Source organism: Sturnira hondurensis, unplaced genomic scaffold, assembly GCF_014824575.4.
Source record: "Sturnira hondurensis isolate 20B ecotype Veracruz unplaced genomic scaffold, ASM1482457v3 Scaffold0020903, whole genome shotgun sequence".
In the NCBI taxonomy this organism is placed as follows: domain Eukaryota; kingdom Metazoa; phylum Chordata; class Mammalia; order Chiroptera; family Phyllostomidae; genus Sturnira; species Sturnira hondurensis.
In genome coordinates, this window is record NW_028093534.1 from 1,847,419 (window position 1) to 1,864,375 (window position 16,957).

Sequence of the window (16,957 nt, forward strand, 5' to 3'; positions counted from 1 at the left end):
GTGTGTTTGGGGAACAGGAAGAACAAGATGATATAGGGTCATTGTGAGGACCTGGACATTAACCCTGATTGAATGGGGACCTTTGGAGGGTTTGTGTGCAAAGGAATGATGTGACCTGAATTAAATTTTAAAAAGAGGAGAGGCTAGAGCTACAATGGCAGAAGCATGATGACCAATTTCATGACAACTACAGTGATTTAAGCAAAAGATGATAATGGTGATGAGAAGTGGTCAGGATTTATACTGGAGGTAAAGAGAAGGAGAAGAATCAAGAACGGCACTAATGTTTTTTGACCAAACATCTGGGAAAATGATATTAACTGAGGCAAGGAAGACTGGAGTAAAAGCAGGTTTAGAGAAGAAGAAATAGTAGAAGCTCAGCTTTGGACATATTAAGTGTAAAATTTTTTAGTAAGATACCTAAGTGGAGATGTCAAATAGGAACTTGGATGTACAAATCTAGAATTGGAAGAGATCTGGGCTGGAGATGATGAGTTATGCATCAAATACTCAGTGGTTTTTAAAGACACGAGATGCATGAGACTATGTAGGGAGTGAGTGTAATTAGAAAAAAGGCTTGAGGACTGAGCTCAAGGGTGCCTTAGTGTTTAAAGTTTGGATAGATAAGGAGGAACTAGCAAAGGAAACTGAGAGAGAGCAACTGGTGAAATAGCAGTGAAACAAGAGAATGTCAGGAGTCAAGTGAATAATGTGTTTCTAAAAGGAGAGTTCTCAACAGAGTCAAACACACGGATAGGCTGACAATTGACCATTGGACTTTTTTAAAAGATTTTTTAAATTTGTTTTTAGAGAGAGGGGAAGGGAGGGAGAAAGGGAGAGAAACATCAGTGTGTGGTTGCCTTTCTTGTACGTACCACTGGGGACCTGGCCTATAACCCAGGGATGTGCCCTGACAGGGAATCGAACCAGCAATCCTTTGGTTCATAGGCCAGCACTCTATCCACTGAGCCACACCAGCCAGGGCTGACCATTGGATTTGAGCACATGAAGGTCACTGGTCATCTGGTGTGGTTTGGGAGTGATAGGATGAAGGCCTGATTGAACTAGGCTGAAGACAGGGTGACAGAAGTTGGCACCATGAGCATAGACAAACATTTATGGGTCATCTCTTCAGTACCAGCTGCTAAAGACATACAGGAATAAGATGTGGCTCCCGCCTTCAAGGAGGACTGTTTAGAGTTTGGAAAATAAAATGTATAATCCCAGTATGATAAGTACCATATTAAAGAAATACTCAAGCCCCAACCTGTGTGGCTCAGTTGGTTGGGCATTATCCTGCAAAGCAGAAGGTTGCTGGTGCACTTCTGGGTCAGAACACATGCACGGGTTGCAGTTCAGTCCCTGGTCTGGGTGAGTGCAAGAGACAACAATAAATGTTTCTCTCTCTCTCTTCCCCTCTCTCTAAAAATAGATAAATATAACCTTAAAAAAAACCAAAACATTAAAATAAGAAAAAAAGAAAGATATACTCAAGGTGCTAGGGAGACACATAACCTGGACTGTGCCATGTCAAGGAAGGCTTCCCAGAAGTGGTGCCTGATTGAGCCCAAAGGACAAATGTGAATTAGCTTTGGGGGTGGGGTGCAGAGGAGTGGCGGGGGAAGCAGCACAGGTGCAACATGGAGGTAAAAGAGAACAGGTACCTTCGACAATTGAAAAGGTAATTGTCACATTCACCAAGATTCAGGAAAAGAAACAAATTAAAGGATGAGGAATAAAGAGAAGAGAGGAGAGACTTCAGCCTTAGACAAGATTGAGTATAAATGCCTATAGGATTTCCAGAAGAATTAATAGGTGAGGAGAGAGATCTAGCTGGAGTTATGGGTTATGAGTCACCAACAGACAGCACGTGGGTGAAACCAGATCACCTACAGAGGACACGTACGGTGAGCAAAGAAGAGGACCTAAGACAGAGCCTCGTGGGGCCCCACCATAGACTCGGCATTTCTGCTTCCAGGAATTATCATTGATAAAAACTCATGAGTGAGTGCTCGCTTCGGCAGCACATAGACTAAAATTGGAACGATACAGAGAAGATTAGCATGGCCCCTGCTCAAGGATGACACGCAAATTCGTGAAGCGTTCCATATTAAAAAAAAACTCATGAGTGAAATAAAAGAAACTCAAAAGGATACTTTTTGCAGAATATTTTGTAATACTGAAAAATTTGCATAATGCAGGTATTTATCTGGGGGGGAATAGAAAACTATGGTACATACATTCAATATAGTAGTATATTATATTGTATAGTATAATACATATAGTATTGTACTGTATAGTTAATGTTTCATATTCATATATTGACATGGACAGATATCAAAAGCACATTAAATGATTAAAGCAAGGTACACAACAGTAAGTACAGTATGAGTTTGTAGAAAAAATGTAATGTATAGGAATAAGGGGAAAATTGAGAATGTATGCACCAAAGCATTGTCAGTGGGTATATTGGTTGGCAGGGGTGGGGGTGTCAAGTAGGGAAAAAGTCACAATCAATATAGATATGAATACATTTCTATATTGATTGCGACTTTTTCCTCACAATAAATTCATTACTTTTGTAAGTGAGAAAAATAGTAAGTTAAAAATGAGATAACCAAATGAAAATTTTGCAGAGGTAATTTGTGGTCTCGATAGGTGCTACCTCAGAAGTGTTTTGGTGGTAGAATCAGAGTGAATGGAGGGTAAAGTAGCAACTATAGGTCCCATGGTTTCAAGACCCTTAACTATGCAATGCAGGAGACAGCAATAACTAGAGGACGACATAAAGTTGAGGGAGGAACTTTTTATGTTGAAATAATGTTGGATTTACAGTAGAGTTACTAAAATAATACAGGAGTTCCCATATACCTCTACCCACCTAGCTTCCCCTAATGTTAACATTTTTTATAAATATGGTATCTTTCTCAAAACCTGAGAAATTGCCCTGGCTGGTGTGGCTCAGTGGATTGAGTGCTGGTCTGCAAACCAGAGGGTTGCCAGTTTGATTCCCAGTCAGGGCACATGGCTGGGTTGCGGGCCAGGTGAGAGGCAGCTGCACATTGGTGTTCCTCTTCCTCTCTCCCTCCCTTTCCTTCTCTCTAAAAATAAATAAATAATATCTCTAAAAAAACCCAAAAAATTAACATTTGTGCAACATTATTAACTGAACTACAGACTTTATTCAGAGCTCATCAGTCTCTCCACTAATGACAGAGGGTTGCTTTTAAGACCCACTAGACTTGTAAGACGTCTGGATCGTGTCCTAAAGAACAGGAAGAAATGTCCATATAAATTTATAGAAGTGACTGACCAGGTGAAAGAATACTTAAACATTCTACCATGGAAAGCAAGTCAGAGAAACATTCAGGAGCAAGTGGGTAAATTTGTTCCTTTAGCAAATAGTGAGATGGCCTAAATTCCCATAAATTTTCTCCTCCTTTTCTCTTCCTCTTCCACTTTCACCCAGGACTCGAAAACACAAACCATTCACACCCCCATCAGCTGTATTTTCAGGTTCCCTTCAAGCATGGAATGTGCCACTTCTTGGAACCTGTGCTCTTTGGGCACTCATCTCCAAAACCACTGGTCGCCACTTTTCTGAGGAGCTCTCAGCCTAGGAGTTTCTTCCCTTCCTTGGAGGCTGTGTGTCCAGACAGTCCATGTCCCCAGTCCCACTGCCGTAGCCCTCCAAACGCCCTCCTTCTTTTAATATGAAGATTCCCAGGCCAATTTCAACACTAGAGCTCGTTTGACCCAGACTCTTCATTTTTCAGGTGGGATAACTGAAAACCAAAGAGAGAGAGGGACTTATTCAAGGTCACACATCTCAGAGTGACAGAGCAGGGACTCATCCTAATAGCAAGTCAAATGCTCCTGCACAAAGGATGCTGTGTTGCATCTCCGTGGTGTTCCTGGTCTGGATTCAGGCGGCCGGTTATGGTCCAGAGACAAACCTGCCAAGATTCTCAGCCTCCCTGAGTAGAATGAACAGTGTGCCGGGTGTCACTTTGACAAAGGAGGCTATAAGTAGTGCAGCACCCAATGGGCCCCTTGAAAACTTGCAGCATCCCTAACTTCCCACTGCCTTATTCTAGGAAAATACTGGAGACAACGTTAAAACCTTGATACAGATGGCATCAACTAGAATTTTACCTCATTTTGTGCCCCACACCTTCACTGTAGAAAAGTAGAGACTGTAGAGAGAATAAGAAGAAGAGTAAGAGACTTTAAGCCAAGTTCAGGATTTGGGAGATGGCTGGGGACTGTGGGTGATCACCACTGTGAGGTATGGCTTAAGGAGTAGTGAAGATTCCCCCATTTAGTAATTATCGCCACTTACCAAGAGTCTGTTTATATCAAATACTATATAACATGGTTTAATGTAGTCTCATTTATCCAGTCTCCACAGAAGCCCTTATAGTATTGACAGTTTCCAGAAATTAAGAAACTTGCCCAAAGTCACTTGACTGGGTGGAGCTGAATTATACAAGTAATATAAAACTTTTCTACAAGTTTACTGTAGAAAATACAGTTAAAGAGAAGAAAATGTAAGTGAACCATAATCCAGTATTTATTGATTACCCAGGCTATCTCAGACCAATGCTCTCTTCACTGTGCTGCTGGAACTGCGTTTGGCTGCTGTTTTTGTTCTGTATCTTCTTGCCTCGCTTTGTTCCCCGGAAAGATGTAGCCTCTGATTCTTCCCCATCTTTGCTTGCTCAGGTCAGAAAGGCGGGGACGACTGGCCTGGCCTGGGAAGCTCTGCCAGGAATGACTTAAGGGCGTGGGACCTTTGAGGCTGTCAAACTACACAGCCCTGCCCTTTGGCTTTTTGTCCCCACCCCAGCACTTTTGAACTTGTATCCTTAAGTGCTCCTTTTAATAAAAGAGCACATTTACTCCTCCTTAAAATGCTCCCTAAGGGACGTTCTCCACCCAGGCCCTTGTCTGAACACTGCTGCCTTCTGTCACACATCCGTCCTTCCTGGTTGGCACCAGTAAAGTAGAAATAACCATTTTCAAGCTGCTTACAGTAACATCAAAATTATTCAATATTCTGTAGAAGTTTTTTGTGATACAAAAATGATGTATAATTTTATTTTTGTATTTATTTTATTACACAATGAATACGTATTTATTATAAAAAGAAAATACAGCCTTGGCTAGTATGGCTCAGTGGTTTGAATGCCAGCCTGCAAACTGAAAGGTTGCAGGTTCAATTCCCAGTCAGGGTGTATGCTTGGGTTGCAGCCCAGGTCTCTTGTTGGGGGCATCTTTCACACATTGATGTCTCTCTCCTTCTCTTTCTCCCTCTATTCCCCTCTCTCAAACAGTAAATACAATCTTTTAAAAAATAAAAATTAAAAAAAATACAAATTCCCATAATCCATGATTCAAGGGTAACCCATTAATTTCCCGATATTTTTTCTTCCCAAATACTTTTCTTTGCTTATATTTATAAATATACGTATGTATTAGAAAATGGGATCATGTTGTCTTATAATTCGCTTTATTTCCACTCAAAAGTATCTTATGAGCATCTTTCCATGTTAATAAATACATGTTGATCACATGATTTGTCACTGAGAAAAGGAGAGTCCAGTTACCAATGCAAAATGCCACTTTGATCCTCAGGGCTCCTCTGGGGCAGGGCAAGGACAAGGGCAAGGGCAAGGCAGGTGAAAGCAGAAAGGAGATGACTCATCCATTGTTGGGCAGCAGGTAGCGTGCAGCCAGGAGTGCTGCTGACGGTTAAGGGAGCGCCAGCTTCCGGAGCTGTTTGTTACCTAAATTCTTTCTTTCCCAGCAGGAAAACTTTCCATGCTTCTTATATCTCTCCAAGCCATACATGCTTCCCTCAGTGAATTTTGTCAGCTAAGATTTAAACACTGAAATCAAACAGTTGTTTTTGTGTAACTTGTTTTCAAGCCTTGGAGCTACTTGGTGAAGTGGCTCTCAGAGTATATTCAGGAGAGTAATAGGGTGAGAGTCTTAATTCCCAATATAGCTGCTAATCCTGTTTAATTCCCTGAGGTCTTTCAGGCCTAGGTGGTTTGTATTTTCTTTCTTAGTTGAAAGACCAGTAAAGTCACAAACTACAGGTACGGAGGGCGAGAAGGTAGTAGTGGAGCTCGAGGTTTGTTGGGAAGGTGGTGCTGTCTATCTAGGAGTCCTTTCAGACTACGGAACATTGACTTTTATTTAAATAGGGGTGTTTCCTCTATTACTGCAGGCTGACATTGACAGTGTCCAGGTTGTTTTCAATCTGTCTTATATTTTGAAATTAATTCCATTTTGACCCAGTTGAAAATTGCATGGGTGTTGGTATTTTCCTATGAAGAGATTGGGTGTTGGTATTTTCATATGAAGTCTGGATAATTTTTCAGCCAAAGGATCTATAAAGTAGTGAATTTTCTGATGCCTGAGAATTTACACATGGACAAACATGAAGAGACAAGCAGGGGAAAAAAAACTGGATTCTTATGTAAAAATAAAATTAGTTTATATGCACACAAATTATGTCAGCTCTGATGAAATATCACTTATGCAAATACATGTAAAAGCCCAATGAAAAGCCTTTAAATTTCTGCAAATAGTTTTAATCCTTGATGCTATCCACAACTAATAATGTTGCATCGTTTTAGCTGTATTGCATCTTTGTCTGTAAAATAAAAGAAAAAGCAGCATTCACCATGTAATTTCGTGGCTTGCAATGATGACCTTTTATTAATGCATATTTACAGTGCTTAAAATACTTAGTATTTGCTTTTACTTTCTCGTTTTCCCTATTAATCCTGGGATAAAAATCTCTTGTCTCCACTGTAACTGTCATTAGATCTGGGCTCTCCTTTCTTCTCATTTTGTCCTTATAAGGCTATCCTGTTTTATCACTTCCTGCTTCAGCTCCTGACTTTTTCTCTCTTCCCCTCGCCCTCTCCTGGGTGGATGCTTTTCCTCCATGTGGCAGGGCTGTAACTGTTCACAGCTGTCTGAAACGCCAGTGGACCTGGAGCAGCCTGGAGTTTTAACTTTCCTTTTGCAAAGAGCATGATGTTTGAATGTTTCAGCAGGCAAGTTATAACTGGCACTTACTTCTTGTTCTTCTAGAACACTGAAAATCTCCCCCAGCACTTTAGAAGGGGAATCCTGACTGTGTTAAAGAAGAAGTGGGAGAACCCAGGGCTGGGAGCCGAGTCTCTCCCAGACTCTCTGCGAAACAGCAGCACGGAGGTCAGGCACAGAGGCGACCATCCTGCTGAAGTGGTGAGCAGCTCTGCCTCTGGGGCCGAGGCCAACAGGGAGGAGCGGGTCCACCCCAGACCGAGACGTGGGTCTCCTGCTGAAGCTCAGACTCAGGATCCATACCCCTTCACTGAGGACAGTGAGCATCTAAAAGACCACGCACCAGAAAGTACAAAAATGGAAAATTGTCTAGTAGGAGAATCCAGGCATGAAGTAGGAAAGCCTGAAATCAGTGAAAATACAGAAGCTGCGAACAAAATAGAGAAATATAATGTTCCGCTGAACAGGCTGAAAATGATGTTTGAGAAAGGCGAACCAACTCAAACCAAGGTAAGGACTGGGAGGGTTTAAAACTTGCTAAAGCCAAATCAAGTAAATGAGCAAAGCTGGTTTCTAATCCAGACAATTTGAGTGCTGGCAAGCGTAGTCCGACTGTCTTTTAAATGAAATTAAATGAGTTAAATAAACACCTCAAATTATTTGCATAGATGCTAAGATTTGTGAATCTCCAACCCGATTTCATGTGAAATCAAGCGCACACTGGGCTTCAGGTTGATGTGGGTTTTGTGTTTTTGTACGCTTGCCCTTTTAATTTGTCTTCCTGTGTCTTTTGTCATTTATCGCTTTGGGGGGTGGGATTACTGCTGAATCTTTCTCTTGGACACAGCTGCAGCCTGAGTGTTAAGGCCAGAGTTTAATGTTAAGACTGAGGCTTAGTTGTCTCTGCTAGCTGAATCCCTCCTCTTCTTCTCAACTTCCTCATCTGTGCCTCCCAACAAATGTTTTCTATCAGCTAAAGTCCTCTCCCAGGAAAAATCAATGAAGATAGCCAGACTAGCTGTAGCCTTCAGGATTTTTGACTTGCAAATGCACAGGGTTGCATTTTCCTACAACTGCTAATGAAATTTGATCCTTCGTGTGGATTGCAGACCAGGTCCCCAGAGGGAATTACTTAACTAGAAAATGAGTTACATATGCTGGTGACTTATAACACAATCCAGGGGCCGCAGAACTGGTAAATTTTTCCAGTTTTCTCATACTTTCCTTCATATCTGGCTTTGTCCATGAGGATGGTTTGTTACAGCAGTCTTTATAATGAAATAAACAGATCTGATGGGAAGCAAAGCCATCATTTACGTTAGATTCTGTCTAGATGAAAGAGCTGAATTTTTTAAACTATTTGGCCCAAATACCTGTATCTGTGAAGTAACGGGATGAAGCACTCTTTCTGAGATAAAAATGAGATAACTGTCCTGTCCTCAATTATGTTTGGAGATGACTTCGTTAGTCTTTCCCCATGAAGTACAGTTCCTGGAGCTTTGCTGCCTAGAAATGTTCTTGAATTTTTAGGGCTCATCCATTTGAGAATGTAGGAAGAATCTTTAAAGGTTTTCAAACCTAGAACCCTCTTCTGTGAATGAATTTTAGCTCTATTTTAACACTGAATCCAGTTGGCAAGAGATGTAACCACAAAGCAGTTTTACGACTTTTCTTAAGCTCTCATCCCTCCCAACTTTCAGTCCCTCTAGGCCTGCCAACTCCCTCTTTCTTCTTTATGGTCTTAATAAAAAAATTTTTTTTAATTTAAATGGGAAGAAGAATTTTAAATGGAAGGAAAAAATCTCAGAAATCCTAAATAGAGAGGAAGGGGCTTTGTTGTGACTCAAAGCACCATTGTACGTCTCTTCCTCACAGACCCTGCTAAGGGGCGGGACGGCTGATGTCACGCTTGCACACACAGTGTAGATTCAGTGCCAAAGGCTGGTGCGTGTCAAAACTGGCCTAAGGTAGGAAATGACTGGGACTGCAGCAAACAAAAATGCTGATTATGTGGAAGGATCTTGTGAGAGACTTTTTTCTCGTAAGTGCCTGGTGGGAGATGGGTCAGAACAAGCCTATCTCTTTGTGGCTGGCCAGAAAGGAGAAAAAACTCCTTATATAAAAAACTGTGAGTCCCCCAACCCAATTTCATAAGCACTGGGCAGCTAATGGTCTAAGAAGATGGGGGGAAGGGATAGCTGTCCTAAGATTGGGCTCTTTAAAGTGCCTTATCAAGTTTCTTAATAGTTATTTGTCACTTAATGGATTGCTTGGGGCGTATAACACATTCAGCCCTTGGTTTTGTATAGCTGTGTCTAAATGAGTACCATTATCCATGTTGGAAACAGTATAGGTTACTTGAGAAAGTGTTGTCTAATATCTCAGTAAAACTTAAAAATTTTGTCTACTTTAGGTTAAGGAATAACTGATCAGTTTGAAACTAGGTTATGGTTATTGTTAACATAATTTCAGCTTTAACATGGATAAGGGTTTAATCAGGAAGTCACATAACTGGATCTTTGGAAGGAAGCTCTGAGAAATATAGAAAAGACACCAGAAATCTTTTTAGGAGCGAGAGTATACAGGTAAGAATGTGCACTTCTGGTCTAACGAATTAGTACCTCAGTGAGATAAAGGACTATTATTGGGAACATACTGTGTTAGTCTTTGGTACCATAATTGAATTTTATAGGACTGGACTGAATCGCAGCTAACTAGCTGAACAGAGTGTGGGTGCACATAGAAGTGGAAACACACAGTCTAATGTTTGGTCCTCCTGAATCTTTATCAGAGTCATTTACAGGAGACTAAGTCAACTGGCTTGAGTCTCACTTTTCTTGGTCCCTGTCCCTTTTGTTGTAGATGGTTTCAGTTCTTGTCCTCTCGCTTCCTGATCTTTTATTTGCCCTCCTGTTTTTATTTTAAAGGTTTTTTTGTAAAGTTTATTTTTAGAGAGAGGGGAAAGAGAGGGAGAGAAACATTGATCGGTTGCCCCTCTCGCGCCCCCATCTGGGCAACCCAGCCATGGTCACTGACCCAGAATCTAACTGGTGACCTTGAGGTTTATGGGAGGACACCCAACACACTGGGACACACACCAGTTAGGGCTATCCTCTTGTTCTCTCTCTGTCTCCATCTCTCTTTTTCTGCCCCCCCCCATCTCATCTCTTTCCATCACTCCAAGAAATGAATGTCCAAACTAGATTCTAATCTTGAACTCTTAACCCAAGCTTCATTCAGCCTTATGTTTCTGGTTGTCTGCCAGATCAGACATCTCTCTGTGAATGCCCCTTAAGCACTCCAATTCAAGAATGCTAAGAAAAATTTATTATCTTTCTAACCAAAACCTGTTTTACCTATCACGTCCCTTAATGCATCACCATTCACCAAATCTCCTTTTCTGTAAAGCTAGAAATCAGTTCATCCTTCTGTCCACCTTCTCTTCTCAGTTAGTTACTAAGCCATGTAAAGTAAGTCTACCCTCTACACATTTCTCAAGTATGGACCATTCTGTCCAATCCCATAGCATTGCTACAACCTCCCCTATTGGCGTCTCATTTTGTTTTTCCTGTGTTCCTCCACACTGTTGCTATTTATTTTTCTAAATAAAGTTGCAAATTATGTTACTCGATCAGAAGTTTTCGATCCCCCCAAATTAGTCCATATTTGATAATCAGGTCTTCCACTCTCTGAACGCAATCCACCTTTCCAGTCTCATAGCCAGTCTTATATGCAAACCCTGGATTATTCTTCATTCTTAAAATTATTCCTGCCTTCCCCACAGTTGCTCCCTTTTAAAATCTTAGTCCTCAAGGTCTATTAAGACTATAAAGCCTTACCTCAGTTTCTCCCGGGTGAATTAACCCCACTTACTCACTCTCTTATTTTATTTATTTTTGGCTACTTATATTGTGCTTTTTGGCTACTTATATTGTGCTTCCTTTACTAGTCATGTATAAATTTGTATATTTCCAGTCTACATTTTCTTGCAAAGTGATGATGTGTTCCTTCTCTAGTCGTCAGCCCAATGGTTTGGCTCTTAGTGTTTATTTAATAAAAGGAGGAATTGCTGATTCAATACCCAGTCAGGGCACATGCCTGGGTTGCAGGCCAGGTCCCCAGTGGGGGACACATGAGAGGCAACCACATATTGATGTTTTCTCCCACTCTTTCTCCTTCCCTTCCCCTCTCTCTAAAAATAAATTTAAAAAAATATTTTTAAAAGTAAAAGGAAAAGAAGCTTAGAACTCAATTTATAATAAAAAGAATCAATTAAAAATTATTTCTCACTTATTTTCCCACTTCAGTGGGTAGGTTATTGTCAGATGATTTAGTTGGATGTTATGGTTCTAATTCCAGTGAGCACATGAGTAACAGGAAATGTAACCTATCATCATTACTAGAAAAAAAACCCTCCAGTGACATACACTGAATGTGGTTTAGCATCCCTAACTTCCTGTATATGCTGATCATTGTTTTGTGTAGCTTAGGTGACTATTATGGGCACCCTTTTATTAAAAACATAGCTGATCAACTAGTTCTAATGAATGTCCAGTTATTGTTATGTTGACATTTGAATGCATAATCTTTAGAAGCCAGGATGAGGTTATTTAAAATTAAAAGCCTCTTCTTCCATGGCCAGGAATAATAAAGCAAGGGAGGAGCGTGTAACAAGTTCCTTAAGTTTTGATTTTTTCTGTTTGTTTCCTAACATATTTGGTTCACACAAATCACTGGATAAGAGAATAAAGACCAAGTATTTAGATGGTATATTTCTCCCTTAGTAACCTATTTAAATTATTGTCTCTTGCTTGGATCAAGATTGAACCAACTAGGTGCTATGTGAGAAAACAGGGCTGGCCTATGGATATACCTTGATTCTTTGACACCAGTGCTGATTGCTGCTTCTTCCAGGTGTTTCCATCTTCTGGGAGCATAATTAATAAAGGAAGGAGAAAAGGAGAGAAGAAAGAATGCCTCTCACAAAAAAGATCCCTATTTTCTAAAATATATAAATACACACTGCTCACCCTGTGGGAACTAACAAAGGATAGTAGGCAGTCATGATAAGGCAATGATAAGTGAATAGAGTTAAAACTATTTAGAAAAAATTTTTTTCTCCTTTTTCCCCTATTTTATTTATGATATATTTTAGTGCTTCTAATTAGTCATATTTTAATTGTGTTAAGTTGTTTTATATTTCAAAGGTAAATAGTTCAGTCAGCTAAAAATAGAAGTATCTGAAATAAAAATGGGAGTTTCCCTTGTCCCATCCCCTTTTCACTCCTTTGCTACTTCCCTCCCCTTAAACTTCTAAACCCGTGAATTTCCCTTAGAATTTCTGTTCCTCGTATCATCAGGATCATTATATTAATGGCGATCATCAAAATGCCAACAAAAACTTTACTTGTTAGTATGAGAGTTCAACTATCCTTCTTTAAACAGTCCAACATTTTTGTGGTTTTCCTTCTTGTAAGTTCCTGGAAGTGACACTTAGTATTTCATTTACCTTTACATAACATTGGCACTTAACAGTGTATATGTGTTGGTGGAGTGGAGCGAGCCTTTGAGAAAATAAGGAAACTAAGCTAAAGTCTGATCTGTGTTCGTCAGATATTTTATCCATAGCTAGTGCATCTGTAACCGACATCAAAGAAACAACTTATGTTTGCCCTCTTGAAGAATGTGTAGGTGTCCATAGGGAATCTCTGCATTGTTATAAAATGATCCATAACATTTTATTTTCTACTTTCATGGTTAATAATTGCATGTGTTCCCTTGTCTACTTAATGTTATCTTAATAAGATTTTTCGGCCCTAGCTGGTGTAGTTCAGTGGATTGAGCGCGGACCTGTGAACCACACGATCGCAGTTCGATTCCCAGTCAGGGAACATGCCTGGGTTGTAGGCCAGTTCCCAGCAGGGGATGCACGAGAGGCAACCATACATTGATATTTCTCTCCCTCTCTCCTTCCCTTCCCCTCTAAATATAAATAAATAAAATCTTTTAAATAAAAAGATTTTTCTTCTGCTTTCTTGATGTCTCAAGTAAATTATTTAGAATTAAATTACAAGAATACAATTCTGAGGATGTTTATAATTGGTATTAGTTGCATATTTTTAAATCATAATTTTAAGATGGGCTTAGAGAGGAAGGGGATTTGAATAGCATTTAACATCATTGTGGTCATCCTAATGTAGAGAAGTATATCTTTAACTTGCTTATCGAGAGTTATAAATTTTAAATTGATCCAACAATTACACCTCCATTAGATACATTGCTAGTGCTTTGGATAACTGGTTTTGTTAAATAAACAGAAGAATTATTTTTTTTCTCATTGCTATCTTTCTCATATAGCCTATTAAAACTAAATTTTTGCTGACTTATTATATTCACCTATAGTTTATAGCTTCTTCCATGATTTCAAATAAAAATAAAAATGACTTTTCTGTATAGCAGATCATTTCTCAAAGACCTCATACCAATATAAATAAGTTTTATTTACCCCTGCATAGTAACTACACGTTAACTGTTTGGTCTTTTGTGGTAAGATAATAAGGGATCCAGGTATAAAGGTGCTGGTCGGGGAATTCTGCTCATTCTCACTCTTTTTTGCCCGAAGTGGCTGTCCTTGATCTGCCAGCTGGAGACCAGGCATCTCTTTTCTGCTTACCTTCATAGCAACTAGATATGTAACTGGTTTCTAACTGGTTTCATTACAATAAAAAACATGTTGGAGAATAATAGCAGGGGACTAGAACATTCTCTAAGCAATGTTGGCTGTATTAGAATTTGGAGGTGCCAGGAAGACATCATTTCCCCCCAGATGTCACCACATTTGTCTTTTTGCTGTGGGACTTAATCCTGGTTTAGACAACGTAGGTGGGTATCTGCATGAATGTATTAGTTATTGTATGTATTAGTTATTTTCTCTAGCCTTCTAACTTATCAGTGGGCTCCAATGAGTAAGAAATCCCTATCAAGATCATTGACATAAATTCCAGAACTATAAGGGACTGTAAGAGGTTATTTAATCCAGCTCACTGCTCCCAGGCAGTTAAGATATTACAATCCATATTTTACAGATGGAAACTGCCAGGGTCAGAGGAGTTAACTGATATGCCCAATGTCATGTGGGTAATTAATATCAGAACAAGAACTGAAATTGTGTGGTACCCTTTCTACCATGTCATGCTATCTTCATGAGTATCATAATAGTCATTTCTTGGATAAGAGTAACTGGCCATGGACTTACACATCTTTGAAATCCAAGGAAACTGGGGGAAAATTAAAACATATTAACAGCTCTATTCTCAAAGAATTTAGCTGTCTTTCCTCTTCCCACATTATATAGTCTCTTAACTAAATAAAAACATCAGGGAAGCGAGGAGGAGAAATATGTTGCAATACAGCAGATTTGTACTAAAACTCTTGAGTTACAAGCTTATGGGTTTGGGAAGCTTGTTTTTCTTACGTATATGAAGTAGTCATCTGAACAATCTCTCTCTACACACACACACACAGAGTAAACCAGAAAGGAAAAGAAAATGCCAAGTAAGCCAGGAAAAAAGTAATCTTCATCCGTTGTGCCCAGTGATCTCCTTATCCCTGCATACCTAGTTTTTACTCACTGGGTAAAAAGTAAAACTTTTTACTCAGCCTTTAGTCACTGGATGCTCACTGTTACGTGTGCTTTATCTTTTGTTTGGTCTTTTTTATATGTACCTTTCAATGTATCTTCCTAGTTCACGTAATTATACTTTTATGGGGATGTGGTATTTCATTATACTGTGTAATCATTCCCCAGTAAGTAGGTTCTTTTTTTAGCCTAATAAAACAGCTCTAAGCATCTTGGCAGAAATGGTTTTTTTGAGTTATTTGGGATAGGGGGCTATATTACTGAAGCGATGTTATAGTTAAAGGTATAATTCATTAAACATTCTTCTTATGTATATTCAGCTTGTTTGCAAAGATTATACCATTTTATAGCACCACTAGCACAGTCTAAAGGCATCGTTAATTGTCCAGCACCTCATCAGCATTTGGTTTTACCATTTATACCTGTTTATGTTAACTTAATAAATATGAAATGTTTCCATTTCTTTTTTCTTAATTGAAAGAGTAACACATAATTTTTGTAGAATGCTTAGAAATACAGAAAAAGTAGAGAAATCCCGCCACTGGAGATCAGTGTTCCCTCCTTCACTATGTATAATTTTGCTTCAATGAAGTCTGTTTTTTTCTAAGAAGGTCCCTGGAGAAGGAAATGTTTATCTTGCAAAACTCTGAGAAATGAAGGCCAGGTTTTATCTACACCCTATGCTACCCATGCATGGTTCAGCACAGCCTCATTTTTCCCTAAAAGTTATCCTTCTTCCGCCTTTGAGTTTGGAGGCACCGGAGTCTGCAGGAAGGTTAGCGTTAAAAGGTTGAAGGAAGTGGCTGAGAGAGGTAGAAGTCTCTCAGTAGATTAAAGTATTGAAAATCAACTTTCAAAGAGAATTTTTTCTGAAAAGAAGAGTACAGGGGACAAGAAAATCTGCTTTTTCACTTGACATTTGAGACCTAAGGCGTTTCACTTCTTTTAAGACAATTTCTAGCCCTGGCAGAGTAGCTTGGTTGGTTAGAGCGTCATCCAAGTACACCAAGGTTGGTGGTTTGATCCCTGGTCGGGGCACATACGAGAATCAACCAATGAATACATAACTAAGTGGGACAGCAAATCAGTGTCTCTCTTTCTCTCTCCCTCCTCTCTCTCTCTCTAAAGTCAACACACATAAAAATTTCCAGAGAAAAGAAGTTCTATGAACTACTAGCCGAAATCCCCAACCTCTTAGTCTGTTGTGTGTACAAGCTGATGTGTGGATGACTTCACAGAGAATGTTTAAGGGGTGTTCACACTACATAGAGTTACTACAGTCAGCTGACAGGAAGGAGGACTTGGAGGGGGGTGGTGAGGTCAAGGCCTAGGACATTCCAGAAAGTCTTAAAGGGTCTTGTCTTTTCTCTCTTAACAGACTATGATAACTAGGGTTCCCTCAGGCATCTGAATAAAAAAGGGCTGAAAAGTGATAAAAATATGTTACAGGAGAGTATTTCAGTATCGGAATTCCTGTGTTTTTTTTCTTACTGTGCTCCTCTACTTCCTTGAGAAATGTTGGAGGAAACTCCTCCTTCTTCCTGTACCTCAGATTACCACTAAAAATGAGGATCATGAAAGTTGTGGTAAATGCATCTGAGATCTTGTTCTTCTGCATATTTGAGTAGTTTGGAGATGAAAAGATATTTCGAAAATGCTTCACCAGGGATCCCCTTAAAGCTCTCTTAGAGCTGTATTCCTCCTCAGAACCCGTGTCAGTAAAACTTGGATTTCCAGAGATGTTTCTCTTTTTCTATTTTTTAAGACTGAATAACTTTGCACATTCATTTTTTTTTTAGTATTTGAAAGAAGATAATTCAGAGTATTGATACCCTTATGAACCAGAAGTTTTTTTTCTTGAAGGCCCTTTATGTAATCCATAGTTTTACATGAAAAACTAGCAAAGATTGGAAATTGTATGCATCTGAAGCTGGAGAAAGTCTGTGCCCTGGTAGAACGTATGTTCTAGTTCTAAATGATCTTGCTCCCAGGAACGCCAGTGCGGGGAGTTTTGTGTGACTGTAAGTACAGACAGAAAACTGTACTCTCAGCAGGTTGTGACATGTAACACATACTTTTTGAATTGTACTTGAACTTTACCTTTGACAAGATGTAAATATTTGAAATATTGCTCTAGTATTAAGAATGAAAAACCTGTTCACTTTCAGTTTTTTTTTAAAGTATATTTCCAGGCTTTCTCTCCTTTTGAGCCCTGAAGATTCTGATTTTTATAGCAATCATCTCACAGTGCAG

At 39.5% G+C, this 16,957-nt stretch overlaps 1 protein-coding gene and 1 non-coding gene across 3 annotated transcripts in view; both read left to right on the top strand.

The window, feature by feature from the left end:
- LIMA1 (LIM domain and actin binding 1) overlaps nucleotides 1-16,957 on the top strand; it is an 82,604-nt gene that overhangs the window by 41,565 nt on the left and 24,082 nt on the right. For both annotated transcript variants that reach the window (XM_037031045.1, XM_037031046.1), the window contains exon 4: nucleotides 7,111-7,575. In XM_037031045.1, the coding sequence (XP_036886940.1) occupies nucleotides 7,111-7,575 (465 nt within the window). The remainder of the gene's footprint in view (nucleotides 1-7,110; nucleotides 7,576-16,957) is intronic.
- Nucleotides 2,009-2,115, top strand: LOC118976519 (U6 spliceosomal RNA). Its single transcript, XR_005064286.1, has one exon. It is a non-coding gene; the product is annotated as a U6 spliceosomal RNA (small nuclear RNA).